The following is a 13,454-nucleotide window of genomic DNA, read 5'->3' as shown; positions in this document are numbered from 1 at the left end:
GTTCTTGATTCACTTTGTAGGAAGTACCAGAAATTAGTTGTATGCGGCGACTTCAATATAAATTTTGTGTATAATGGGGCAAGAAAAAGGATGTTGGTAGATCTCATAAATTCATATGATCTGATGCGGATTGTGTTTCTTCCAACGAAGGTGCAGGGGAGCAGGAGCACAGCCATAGACAATATTTTTGTTCATTCTTCATTACTGGATGGGCATTCTGTTAGTAAAATGGTGAATGGCCTTTCAGGCCATGATGCACAAAATTTAACACTAAAAGGCAGTAGTACTCAAACAAATATCACATTTAATTACAAACTATATAGGAAAGTTAATCCAACAGCAATAGAGAGTTTTCTAAACCTTGTCAAGGAACAAGAGTGGCAGGATGTTCGCAGTGCCAATAACATAGATGACAAGTATAATGCTTTCCTTAACATATCCCTCGTGCTCTTTGATAGTTGCTTTCCACTAGAACGTTCTAAATAGGGTACTAGCGGTAATAGGCAGCCCGGGTGGCTGACTAATGGCATAAGAACATCTTGTAGAACAAAGTGGGAATTATATCAAAATGTTAGAAGTAGTCACAATCGAGCTACAGTAGTGTAAGGTGCTTAAAATGTTATTAGGAAGGCAAAGATTGTGTGTCACGCAAATAGAATAGCTAATTCACAGGATAAAATTAAAACCATATGGTCAGTTGTGAAGGAAGTGTCTGGTCAGCAGCACAAGGTCTACGATATAAAGTCAGTTCGTAGTAAAAATATTTCTGTTACCGATAAATCAGATATACGTACAGTAATTAACAATCATTTTCTGAGCATTGCTGATGAATTAAATAAAAATTTAGTTTCTCCAGGGAATCATATAACTTTCTTGGCTAATGATATTTTCATGGATATTAATAAATGGTTTAAAGCCAACTCATTGACATTAAACTTTGAAAAGACTCACTACATGCAATTCAGAACCTGTAAGAGGTTTCCACCCAGCATATGCATAAAGTATGAAGAAGAGCAGATAGAAGAGGTTGACAGTCTTAAATTCCTGGGATTACAACTTGATAATAAATTCAGTTGGGAGGAACACACCACAGAACTGCAGAAACGCCTTAACAAATCTGTATTTGCAATTCGAGTGTTAGCAAACATAGGCGACATAAAAATGAAAAAGCTTGCATACTTTGCCTACTTTCATTCCATGATGTCATATAGTATAATATTGTGGGGTAACTCTTCCAGTCAAACAAAAGTTTTCAGAGTCCAAAAGCGTGTAATACGTATTATTTGTGGAGTAAAATCACGGACGTCATGTAGAAACCTCTTCAAAGAACTGGGTATACTAACCACTGCCTCTCAGTATATTTACTTCTTAATGAAATTTGTCCTAAATAATATATCTCTTTTTCCAACAAACAGCTCAGTTCATACATACAATACCAGGAACAAAAATGATCTGCACAAAGACTTAAAAGCACTTACTTTAGTTCAAAAAGGTGTCCACTACTCAGGAACACTCATCTTCAATAATTTGCCAGCAAACATAAAAAATTTAGTTACAAATAAAGATCAATTTAAAAGGAGCCTGAAAGACTTACTAGTGGCCAACTCCTTCTACTCCATGGACGAATTTTTTAATAGAAACAAATGATGTATTGTGTATACTATTAGTATTGTTATTTCAGCAAAAAAAAAAAAAAAGGTTGGCATGTTCCACATCCACGAGGATCTCCTCAGCATGGATCTATTGGATCTATGGAACGAAAAACTAATCTAATCTAATCTGGCAAATGCCTTTCCGAGATTGATGTCTAAAATACTTCTCTGTGATACTGACAAGGGGGAGATTGAGTCAGTAATTAAATCGCTGAAGACTAAGCACTCTCATGGTTATGATGGAGTGCCTAGCAGAATATTAAAGTACTGTGCTGCAAATGTTACCCCTGTATTTAGTCACATTTGTAATTTTTGCTTTAGGAATGGTCAGTTTCCTGAATGATTAAAGTACTCAGTAGTAAGGCTTTATGAAAAGGGGGAAATGTTATTGAACAGGCTATGTAGGTAGGGACAATTGATCATTTTATATCACACGATTTGCTATCAAATGTACAGTTCAGCTTTAGAAGTCCTTTAACAACTGAAAATGCTATATTCTCTTTACTCTGTGAGGTACTGGATGGGTTAAACAAAAGGTTTCAAACACTTGGCATATTTTTTTATTTAACTAGGGCATTTGATTGTGTTGATCACAAAATATTGCTCCAGAAGTTGGACCGTTATGGACTACGAGGAGTAGCTCATGGTTGGTTTACCTCTCACTTAAGCAACAGACTGGAAAAGATCATTGTTCACAATGTTGAGAATGGCTGTGATATGGGGTCTGCATGGGGTACGGTCAAGTGGGGGATGCCCCAGGGATCAGTGTTGGGGCCACTCCTGTTTCTTATTTATACACTACTGGCCATTAAAATTGCTACACCAAGAAGAAATGCAGATGATAAATGGGTTTTCATTGGACAAATATATTTTCACGCAATTTGGGTTCATAGATCCTGAGAAATCAGTACCCAGAACAACCACCTCTGGTCGTAATAAAGGCCTTGATACACCTGGGCATTGAGTCAAACAGAGCTTGGATGGCTTGTACAGGTACAGCTGCCCATGCAGCTTCAACACAATACCACAGTTCATCAAGAGTAGTGACTGGCGTATTGTGACGAGCCAGTTGCTCAGCCACCATTGACAAGACATTTTCAATTGTGAGAGATCTGGAGAATGTGCTGGCCAGGGCAGCAGTCAAACATTTTCTGTATCCAGAAAGGCCCATACAGGACCTGCAACATGCGGTCGTGAATTATCTTGCTGAAATGTAGGGTTTTGCAGGGATCGAATGAAGGGTAGAGCCACGGGTCGTAACACATCTGAAATGTAACGTCCACTGCTCAAAGTGCCGTCAATGCGAACAAGAGGTGCCGGAGACGTGTAACCAATGGCACCCCATACCATCACGCCGGATGATAAGCCAGTATGGCGATGACGAATACACGCTTCCAATGTGTGTTCACCACAATGTCGCCAAACACAGATGCGACCATCATGATGCTGTAAACAGAACCTAGATTCATCTGAAAAAATAACGTTTTGCCATTCGTGCACCCAGATTTGTCGTTGAGTACACCATCGCAGGCGCTCCTGTCTGTGATGCAGTGTCAAGGGTAACCGCAGCCATGGTCTCCGAGCTGATAGTCCATGCTGCTGCAAACATCGTCGAACTGTTCGTGCAGATGGTTGTTGTCTTGCAAACGTCCCCATCTGTTGACTCAGGGATTGAGACGTGGCTGCACGATCTGTTACAGCCATGCAGATAAGATGCCTGTCATCTCGACTGCTAGTGATACGAGGCCGTTGGGATCCAGCACGGTGTTCCGTATTACCCTGCTGAACCCACCGATTCCATATTCTGCTAACAGTCATTGGATCTGGACCAATGCGAGCAGCAATGTCGCGATACGATAAACCGCAATCGCGATAGGCTACAATCTGACCTTTATCAAAGTTGGAAATGTGATGGTACGAATTTCTTCTCCTTACACGAGGCATCACAACAATGTTTCACCAGGCAACGCTGGTCAACTGCTGTTTGTGTATGAGAAATCGGTTGGAAACTTTTCTCATGTCAGCACGTTGTACGTGTCACCACCGATGCCAACCTCTTGTGAATGCTCTGAAAAGCTAATCATTTGCATATCACGGCACCTTCTTCCTGTCGGTTAAATTTCGCATCTGTCGCACTTCATCTTCATGGTGTAGCAATTTTAATGGCCAGTAGTGTATAAATGAATTGCCCTCTAGTATTACAGGTAACTCTAAAATATTTCTGTTTGGTAGTGAAGGATGTTGTGTGCAACATTGGCTCAGTTTCAAGTAGGGCAGAACATGACCTAAGTTCATGGCTTGTAGGAAACAAACTAATGCTAAATCACAAAAAAATGACTCTAAGCACTATGGGACTTAACATATGGGGTCATCAGTCCCCTAGACGTAGAACTACTTAAACCTAACTAACCTATGGACATCACACACATCCACGTCCGAGGCAGGATTCAAACCTGCGACCGTAGCAGCAGCACAGTTCCGGACTGAAGTGCCTTGAACCGCTCGGTGGTCAGTGCTAAATCACAGTAAGACTAAGTTTTTGCAGTTGCTACACACCATTCAACAAAACCTGATGCTTTAATTTCACGGAATGGGCATATGATTAGTGAAACTGAACAGTTCAAATTTCTAGGTATTCAGATAGATAGTGAGCTGTCGTGGAAAGCTCACATTCAGGATCTTGTTCAAAGACTTAATACTACCATTTTTGCTATTCGAATGTTATCTGAAGTGAGCGATCGTTCGACACAAAAATTAGTCTACTTTGCTTATTTTAATTCGCTCATGTTGAATGGTATTAAATTTTGGGTACCTCTTCCTTCCCATTCTAAAAGGATATTTTTGACTCGGCAACGGGCATTTTGGGCAGTGAGTGGTGAACTTCTTGTTGACCCTTGTTCACGAGTCTGGATATTTTGATATTGGTCTCTCAATATATATATTCCTTATTGTCATTTCTTGTTAACAGTATTAGCTTATTCCCAAGAATAAGCAGCTTTCACTCAGTTAATACTCGGCAGAAATTAAACCTGTGTTTGGATCGGACTTCCTTAACTCTTCAGCAGAAATGTGTGCAGTATACTGCTACATCCATTTTCAATAGGCTATCATACAAATTCGAAAATCTTAGCAGTAATCTATGCACTTTCAAATCAAAGCTGAAGAGTTTCCTCTTGTGTCACTTCTTCTATTCTGTCGAGGAGTTCCTCGAAAAATTTAGCTGATTCTTGTTGCATTGTTGATTGTGTTTATTTAAACTTATATACTGACTTTTTTCGGGTTCAAGAACATTTATTTTTATCCGTTATTACTTTTATGTTGTAATTTCACATACTGACATGTTCCATGACCTTGGAGATTTGCTCCTCAATTTGGTCCTACCACTTGGCTTGTAAGTAAAATAAAATAAAATAAATAGCCTACATGTCTATTAGCTTCAGATAACCTTACTGGGCAAAGAATGGTCATGAGTGTCCTAGTGATTCTCTGTGGTTCAGACTTGAAAAGTGTTTCGAATGTAGAAGACATCAGTTTGAAACTACTTTCCCCGGAGCTCCTCCTGCAGACCAGCTAGATGCAATACAGTCTAGAGTGTTCATTCGGCAGTGGTTTTGAAATGATCAGAATTGTCATTCCATAACAATTTCTTTTGCACAGTGCAGCAGCTAGCTAAACATTACTAAATGCCGCACACTTGCTGCAATATAGAGCAGATGTTGGCAATGCATCTGTGTGTAAAGTTGGAGGCAGCCAAAGGGAACATTGTATGTGGTAACCAATGAACAGATGTGAAATGGATTTGACTTAAGAGAATTAACATATGAAATAGTCACATACATGTGTCCCAATAGCGTGTGAATTATTTAGTTATGTGGATAGCCCTTTCTTCATTTTCTGCTTTTGCCATTGACAGAAATTTCTTTTATTGGCATATAAGGAACTTTTGTGTGTGTGTGTGTGCGTGCGTGTGTGTGTGTGTGTGTGTGTGTGTGTGTGTGTGTGTGTGTGTGTGCTGTAATATTACCAGCGATATCGTTTCAAAGGTAGTATCTACTTTCTGGCTACAGACTGCTCTGTAACGAAGCCCAAGGTCTAGGTTAGGTTGGAAAGTATAAGTTTGGTTGGGTCTTGGTGAGGCCAATGTATGTGAAACTGAAATCTTGGTTGAGATGACAGACTGGTCTGTAGCATAGCCAGTGGTTTATGCAACCTTAATAGCTGATTCAATTTTGCATTATTTTCAATTTACTCATGTCAAGAGTCCTATGGTGTATATATATCACTAACAGAAATGCCAAGATGCAGTAAAAGCAGAAAACAAAAACTCAGGGTTAAAGATGATGTGACTTACCAAACGAAAGCGCTGGCACGTCGATAGACACACAAACAAACACAAACATACACACAAAATTCTAGCTTTCGCAACCAGCGGTTGCCTTGTCAGGAAAGAGGGATGGAGAGGGAAAGACGAAAGGATTTGGGTTTTAAGGGAGAGGGTAAGGAGTCATTCCAATCCCGGGAGTGGAAAGACTTACCTTAGGGGGAAAAAGGACGGGTATACACTCGCGCGCGCACACACACACACATATCCATCCACACATATACAGACACAAGCAGACATATATAGAGGCAAAGAGTTTGGGCAGAGATGTCAGTTGAGGCGGAAGTGCAGAGGCAAAGATGTTGTTGAATGACAGGTGAGGTATGAGTGGCGGCAACTTGAAATTAGCAGAGATTGAGGCCTGGTGGATAACGGGAAGAGAGGATATATTGAAGAGCAAGTTCCCATCTTCGGAGTTCGGATAGGTTGGTGTTAGTGGGAAGTATCCAGATAGCCCGGATGGTGTAACACTGTGCCAAGATGTGCTGGCCGTGCACCAAGGCATGTTTAGCCACAGGGTGATCCTCATTACCAACAAACACTGTCTGCCTGTGTCCATTAATGCGAATGGACAGTTTGTTGCTGGTCATTCCCACATAGAAAGCTTCACAGTGTAGGCAGGTCAGTTGGTAAATCACGTGGGTGCTTTCACACGTGGCTCTGCCTTTGATCGTGTACACCTTCCGGGTTACAGGACTGGAGTAGGTGGTGGTGGGAGGGTGCATGGGACAGGTTTTACACCGGGGGCGGTTACAAGGATAGGAGCCAGAGGGTAGGGAAGGTGGTTTGGGGATTTCATAGGGATGATCTAACAGGTTACGAAGGTTAGGTGGACGGCGGAAAGACACTCTTGGCGGAGTGGGGAGGATTTCATGAAGGATGGATTTCATTTCAGGGCAGGATTTGAGGAAGTCGTATCCCTGCTGGAGAGCCACATTCAGAGTCTGGTCCAGTCCCGGAAAGTATCCTGTCACAAGTGGGGCACTTTTGTGGTTCTTCTGTGGGGGATTCTGGGTTCGAGGGGACGAGGAAGTGGCTCTGGTTATTTGCTTCTGTACCAGGTTGGGAGGGTAGTTGCGGGATGCGAAAGCTGTTTTCCCACATCCACACCGGCTGTTCAAATCTTTCCTCTCCCACATCCACACCGGCTGTTCAGATACAACCTGAAAACAGCTTTCGCATCCCGCAACTACCCTCCCAACCTGGTACAGAAGCAAATAACCAGAGCCACTTCCTCGTCCCCTCGAACCCAGAATCCCCCACAGAAGAACCACAAAAGTGCCCCACTTGTGACAGGATACTTTCCGGGACTGGACCAGACTCTGAATGTGGCTCTCCAGCAGGGATACGACTTCCTCAAATCCTGCCCTGAAATGAGATCCATCCTTCATGAAATCCTCCCCATTCCGCCAAGAGTGTCTTTCCGCCGTCCACCTAACCTTCGTAACCTGTTAGTTCATCCCTATGAAATCCCCAAACCACCTTCCCTACCCTCTGGCTCTTATCCTTGTAACCGCCCCCGATGCAAAACCTGTCCCATGCACCCTCCCACCACCACCTACTCCAGTCCTGTAACCCGGAAGGTGTACACGATCAAAGGCAGAGCCGCGTGTGAAAGCACCCTTGTGATTTACCAACTGACCTGCCTACACTGTGATGCATTCTATGTGGGAATGACCAGCAACAAACTGTCCGTTCGCATGAATGGACACAGGCAGACAGTGTTTGTTGGTAATGAGGATCACCCTGTGGCTAAACATGCCCTGGTGCACAGCCAGCACATCTTGGCACAGTGTTACACCGTCCGAGTTATCTGGATACTTCCCACCAACACCAACCTATCCGAACTCCGGAGATGGGAACTTGCCCTTCAGTATATTCTCTCTTCTCGTCATCCGCCAGGCCTCAATCTCCGCTAATTTCAAGTTGCCTCCACTCATACCTCACCTGTCTTTCAACAACTTCTTTGCCTCTACACTTCTGCCTCGACTGACATCTCTGCCCAAACTCTTTGTCTTTAAATATGTCTGCTTGTGTCTGTATGTGTGGATGGATATGTGCATGTGTGCGAGTGTATACCTGTCCTTTTTTCCCCCTAAGGTAAGTCTTTCCGCTCCCGGGATTGGAATGACTCCTTACCCTCTCCCTTAAAACCCACTTCCTTTCGTCTTCCCCTCTCCTTCCCTCTTTCCTGATGAGGCAACAGTTTGTTGCGAAAGCTAGAATTTTGTGTGTATGTTTGTGTTTGTTTGTGTGTCTATCGACCTGCCAGCGCTTTCGTTCGGTAAGTCACCTCATCTTTGTTTTTATATATAATTTTTCCCACGTGGAATGTTTCCTTCTATTTTTTTTATATATATATATATATATATATATATATATATATATAGAGAGAGAGAGAGAGAGAGAGAGAGAGAGAGAGAGGGGGGGGGGGGGGGGGGGGTAAACATTCCACATGGGAAAATATATCTAAAAACAAAGATGATGTGACTTTCCAAACGAAAGCGCTGGCATGTCGATAGACACACAAACATACACACAAAATTCAAGCTTTCGCAACAAACTGTTGCCTCATCAGGAAAGAGGGAAGGAGAGGGAAAGACGAAAGGAAGTGGGTTTTAGGGAGAGGGTAAGGAGTCATTCCAATCCTGGGAGCGGAAAGACTTACCTTAGGGGGGAAAGAAGGACGGGTGTACATTCGCGCGCGCACACACACACACACACACATATCCATCCACACATATACAGACACAAGCAGACATATTTAAAGACGTCTTTAAATATGTCTGCTTGTGTCTGTATATGTGTGGATGGATATGTGTGTGTGTGCGCGAGTGTATACCCGTCCTTTTTCCCCCTAAGGTAAGTCTTTCCGCTCCCGGGATTGGAATGACTCCTTACCCTCTCCCTTAAAACCCACTTCCTTTCGTCTTTCCCTCTCCTTCACTCTTTCCTGATGAGGCAACAGTTTGTTGCGAAAGCTTGAATTTTGTATTTATGTTTGTGTTTGTTTGTGTGTCTATCGACGTGCCAGCGCTTTCGTTTGGTAAGTCACATCATCTTTGTTTTATATATATATATATATATATATATATATATATATATGTGTGTGTGTGTGTGTGTGTGTGTGTGTGTGTGTGTGTGTGTGTGTGTGTGTGTGTGTGTGAGGGGGGGGGGGGAGAGAGAGAGAGAGAAAGAAAGTGTTTTTCTCTGAAACTTCGTAGTTTCTTCACACCTCAGCGCCTAGTGTTAAGAACTTAGTATTTCTTCCATGATCTAAATGAAAACATGATTTGGTTATGGAATATACTGTAAATCACATGTTTGAGTATCATGACTTCCAGTGACCACTTGTGACAAGCATTACCAATGTACACTTCGAAGTTAGTGTGTAGAGTGCTGTTTATAAAGTTTAACCAAACATTTCATAACCAACAGTACGTACCCCATTTGTCCTTGTCCATCACAACTCTTTTCCAATTGCTATTGTGAAATAGACCCTTGTCAACAAGGACATCAGCCTGTCCTGATATGTTTTTGGGATGGTAGCCAGTGAGAGATCTGTGAAATGTGTCACCATCTGAGTAAATGAACTTTAAAGCAAGCCAATCAAATAATCCCTTTTGCCACTGCCAAGTCATGTGTCGTCCTTATCGTAAGTGTGCAGAAACCATTGCACCATGTATTGATGATAATGATGATCTATTGATGATAATGCACCTATATTGAAGATAAGACAAATAGAATGACCTGCAAGCATTTTTTTTTTTCTTCCATCTTAAGAAACTATTACTAAAACTAAGTATCATACAGAACAATGTTCATTACTAATACTTTTGTCATTGTGTTACAAGTTTTTGTGTTGGAAATAATACTTTCAAAAACAGATTGTTCCATAATGTAGTGGTGAAGGATAAGAACTGCTATTGACTGTTGATGGGTCTAAGATGTTTGCAGTGGTCTCTGTTTTTTAACTTCTATGTGGTATCTTACTATTGCTCTTGGCAGTACTGAAATGACTGTATATTTGTTGTAAAGATGCAACTAAATGCTTCTTAACTCCTCATCCTTTATTCCAGGAGTTACATCAGTCTTGGCCATTGTCAAAATAACCTTACTACTGTCTCTCTGAGTTTGTAGCTCGTGTGTGTGTTTTGTCTCGAATGCCTAGCACATCATAATTCTGCAAATTTATATGAGCATATTGATTATCAGAAGTGAGTGTTTAACAGATTCTTTATATCATAGGTATGGATGGTTGTTAAAACTCATTCCTAATTTAGAATATCTTACTTGTGAACGTTTTCCTCAGAATTAGAATGTAGAGCAGTACTTCCTCTTGTCTCGCACTTCCATCCTTTCTCGGCACATTGTAGCTGTATCCAAGCTCTTTCTATTGTCTGCTGCTCCCTCACACTTCTATTTCTGTATGTGCTTACCAAACCTTTTGTGTGTCTCTATCACATTCGTACTCCCCTGTCTTTTCATTTTGTAAACAACATGTCTTTTCCTCCTTCATTTCACAGAGTTTACACTCATGTACTGCCACAGTGGGCTAGATTGATGTTCATTTCTGCAACTGACATTTTAACATTTTTCCCCCTTTCCCTCATACTGCTGCTCTAATGCTCCTCAACTATGTGACTGAATAACTTACACCTCCCTTTTCTTTTTATTTCTACAACTGTACTGAGGAAGAAGATGCGATTTCAGAGAGTGTGTGGAGCAAGATAAAATAGGTATTCATATCAGGCTGTTTATTGTTACTATACTAGTTATTGGAGATAAAATTTCATGAATCTTTTCTTCTTCTTGTTATTGGCTTGGTTTTAATGAAAAATATTTAATGTGTTATGTCAATATCTAATTCTACAGGCTTGTTACATAGTAATTCATTTGTATATACAAGTCCTTTATATACTGAAAATGTTTAGCACCACACAGTTTTACAGTATTGTAATCAGATTTACATTTTTCATTATAATGTGCTATTTTATTTTTAGATCTTGGGGCTGACACAGTATTCCCGACTGAGTGCTTCTTGCCCATCTCTTAATAATGAAGGTGCATCTGACTTGGATGTTGAGGCTTCACTCAATTCATCACCAACACAACCCACACCCTTGGGATCTTCTGTAAACCCATGCTTCCCAGAAACTCTACAGACAAAAGGTATGCATTGATATATATAAAAAAAGTATTGGTAAATCAGAATGAATTGTGTAATTGTGTTACATTGTCACAAACACATTCTGAGTTTCATTAAGTGCAACAAAATATGCACGAGTGAGCAACAACCGCAGAATACAGTAGTCCTTCGATGTAGTGGGCCACTGGCAAGGCAGCCTCGAGTGGTGCAATGTACTGGCACCATTCGGAGTGGTTGAAATTAAAGTTTACTAAGCAACACACACAGCATTTGGGACGGTTGTAGAGTTATGTCACTGGAAATTTGCCCGAGAAAACACACAGAGCGGTTATTTGAAAGTAGCAGCAGCCTGCTGGATGATGACATGAAGTCAGTCTGGCTGTAGAATTTGTAATGAGTTCCAAAAAAATGCAATACTTGATTTATTCTAACAAAGTACAAATGATTACTCTTGAGATTCTTGAACCTTAGTTGCAATAGTTCAGATACATTCATGTATATGGGCATTTGAATCACTAATGTAACTAGTAAACACAAAGGATTCACTGATGCAGTGAAGACAGTGCACAACACAGCTCCTGATTTAGGATGTATCAGTGTGGCTGGCATGAAAGAACTATCACTTAGTAAATCAAACAGTTCTATGCTTAAAGCAAAGTGTTGAAAATCCATTTCCAGATTGTCTTCAGCAGTACTAGAGAATCTGTAGCAGAGTTCTGGGCATAGTCCCTGCAGGTTTCATTGCCTGTGAGGGCATGGCCAAGTTATCACATGATAGTGCCACATACATTGTGAGTGGGAAACTCTGTTCCTGACTTTGTTTGGCTGCGCAATATTGCTCGCAGGCACATTTTCATTGTGTATGCCATGGCCGTGGAGACTCGTGTCTCTTACCTCCAGGATGCTGTACTCACAACTAACATAGCACTGACATGGCCCTGCAGCAGTGGTGAATGTACATCAGTGTATTCTTAATGTGTATTAATGAAAACTTCAAGGTGATGATCCAGATTGAATTTTCTGAAACAAATTGATGTCTGATTTTGCTGCTGCTTCTCATATTGGGGGAAAAAAATTATGCATCCTCCTTCAGTTGCATTGCTGATCCTGCGCTAGCCTGTGTCAGGTGATCAAAAGTATCCGGACACTTGGCTGAAAATGGCTTAAAAGTTCTTGGCGGCCTCCATCAGTAATGCTGGAATTCAATATGGTGTTTGCCCACCCTTAGCCTTGATGACAGCTTCCACTTTTGCAGCCATATGTTCAATCAGGTGCTGGAAGGTTTCTTGGGAATGGCCACCTATTCTTCATGGAGTGCTGCACTGAGGAGAGGTATCAGTGTCGATCGTGAGGCCTGGCACGAAGTCGGCGTTCCAACACATCCCAAAGGTTTTCTATAGGATTCAGGTCAGGACTCTGTGCAGGCCACTCCAATACAGGAATTTTATTGTCCTGTAACCACTCCACCACAGGCCGTGCATTATGAACAGGTGCTCGATTGTGTTGAAAGATGCAATCGCCATCCCCGAATTGCTCTTCCAACAGTGAGAAGCAAGAAGGTGCTTAAAACATTAATGTAGGCCTGTGCCGTGATAGTACCATGCAAAACAACAAGGGGTGCAAGACCCCTCCATGGAAAACACGACCACACCATACCACCACCACCACCACCACCACCACCACCACCACCTGTGAATTTTATTGTTGGCACTACACACGCTGGCAGATAACATTCACCAGGCATTCGCCATACCCACACCCTGCCATCAGATTGGCACATTGTGTACTGTGATTCTTCACTCCACACAACATTTTTCCGCTGTTCAACCATCCAATGTTTACACTCCTTACACCAAGCGAGGTGTCGTTTGACATTTATCTGCATGATGTGTGGCTTATGAGCAGCTGCTTGACTATGAAATCCAAGTTTTCTAACCTCCTACCTGACTGTCATAGTACTTGCAGTGGATCCTGATGCAGTTTGGAATTCCTGTGTAATTATTTGGATAGATGTCTGCCTGTTACACATTACAAGCTTCTTCAACTGTCGGTGATCTGTCAGTCAACAGATGAGGTCAGCCTATATTCTTTTGTGCTGTATGTGCCCCTTCGTGTTTCCACTTCACTATCACATAGGAAACAGTGGACCTAAGGATGTTTAGTAGTGTGGAAATCTCATGTACAAATGTATGACACAAGTGACAACCAATTACCTGACCAAGTTCGAAGTCCGTGAGTTCTGCGGAGCCAGTCTGCTCTCTCCCGGTTTGTA

The 13,454-nt window shown here is 41.7% G+C and overlaps 1 protein-coding gene across 1 annotated transcript in view; it reads left to right on the top strand.

Annotated features, from left to right (window-relative positions):
• LOC126484567 (rho guanine nucleotide exchange factor 18) overlaps window positions 1–13,454 on the top strand; it is a 637,896-nt gene that overhangs the window by 322,224 nt on the left and 302,218 nt on the right. Inside the window, exon 5 of the mRNA XM_050108129.1 lies at window positions 11,037–11,205. Coding sequence (XP_049964086.1) covers window positions 11,037–11,205 — 169 coding nt within the window. The remainder of the gene's footprint in view (window positions 1–11,036; window positions 11,206–13,454) is intronic.

Source organism: Schistocerca serialis, chromosome 6, assembly GCF_023864345.2.
Source record: "Schistocerca serialis cubense isolate TAMUIC-IGC-003099 chromosome 6, iqSchSeri2.2, whole genome shotgun sequence".
Classification (NCBI taxonomy): domain Eukaryota; kingdom Metazoa; phylum Arthropoda; class Insecta; order Orthoptera; family Acrididae; genus Schistocerca; species Schistocerca serialis.
Note: the sequence above shows the minus strand (reverse complement) of the source record. Positions and strands in the feature narration are given on the sequence as shown.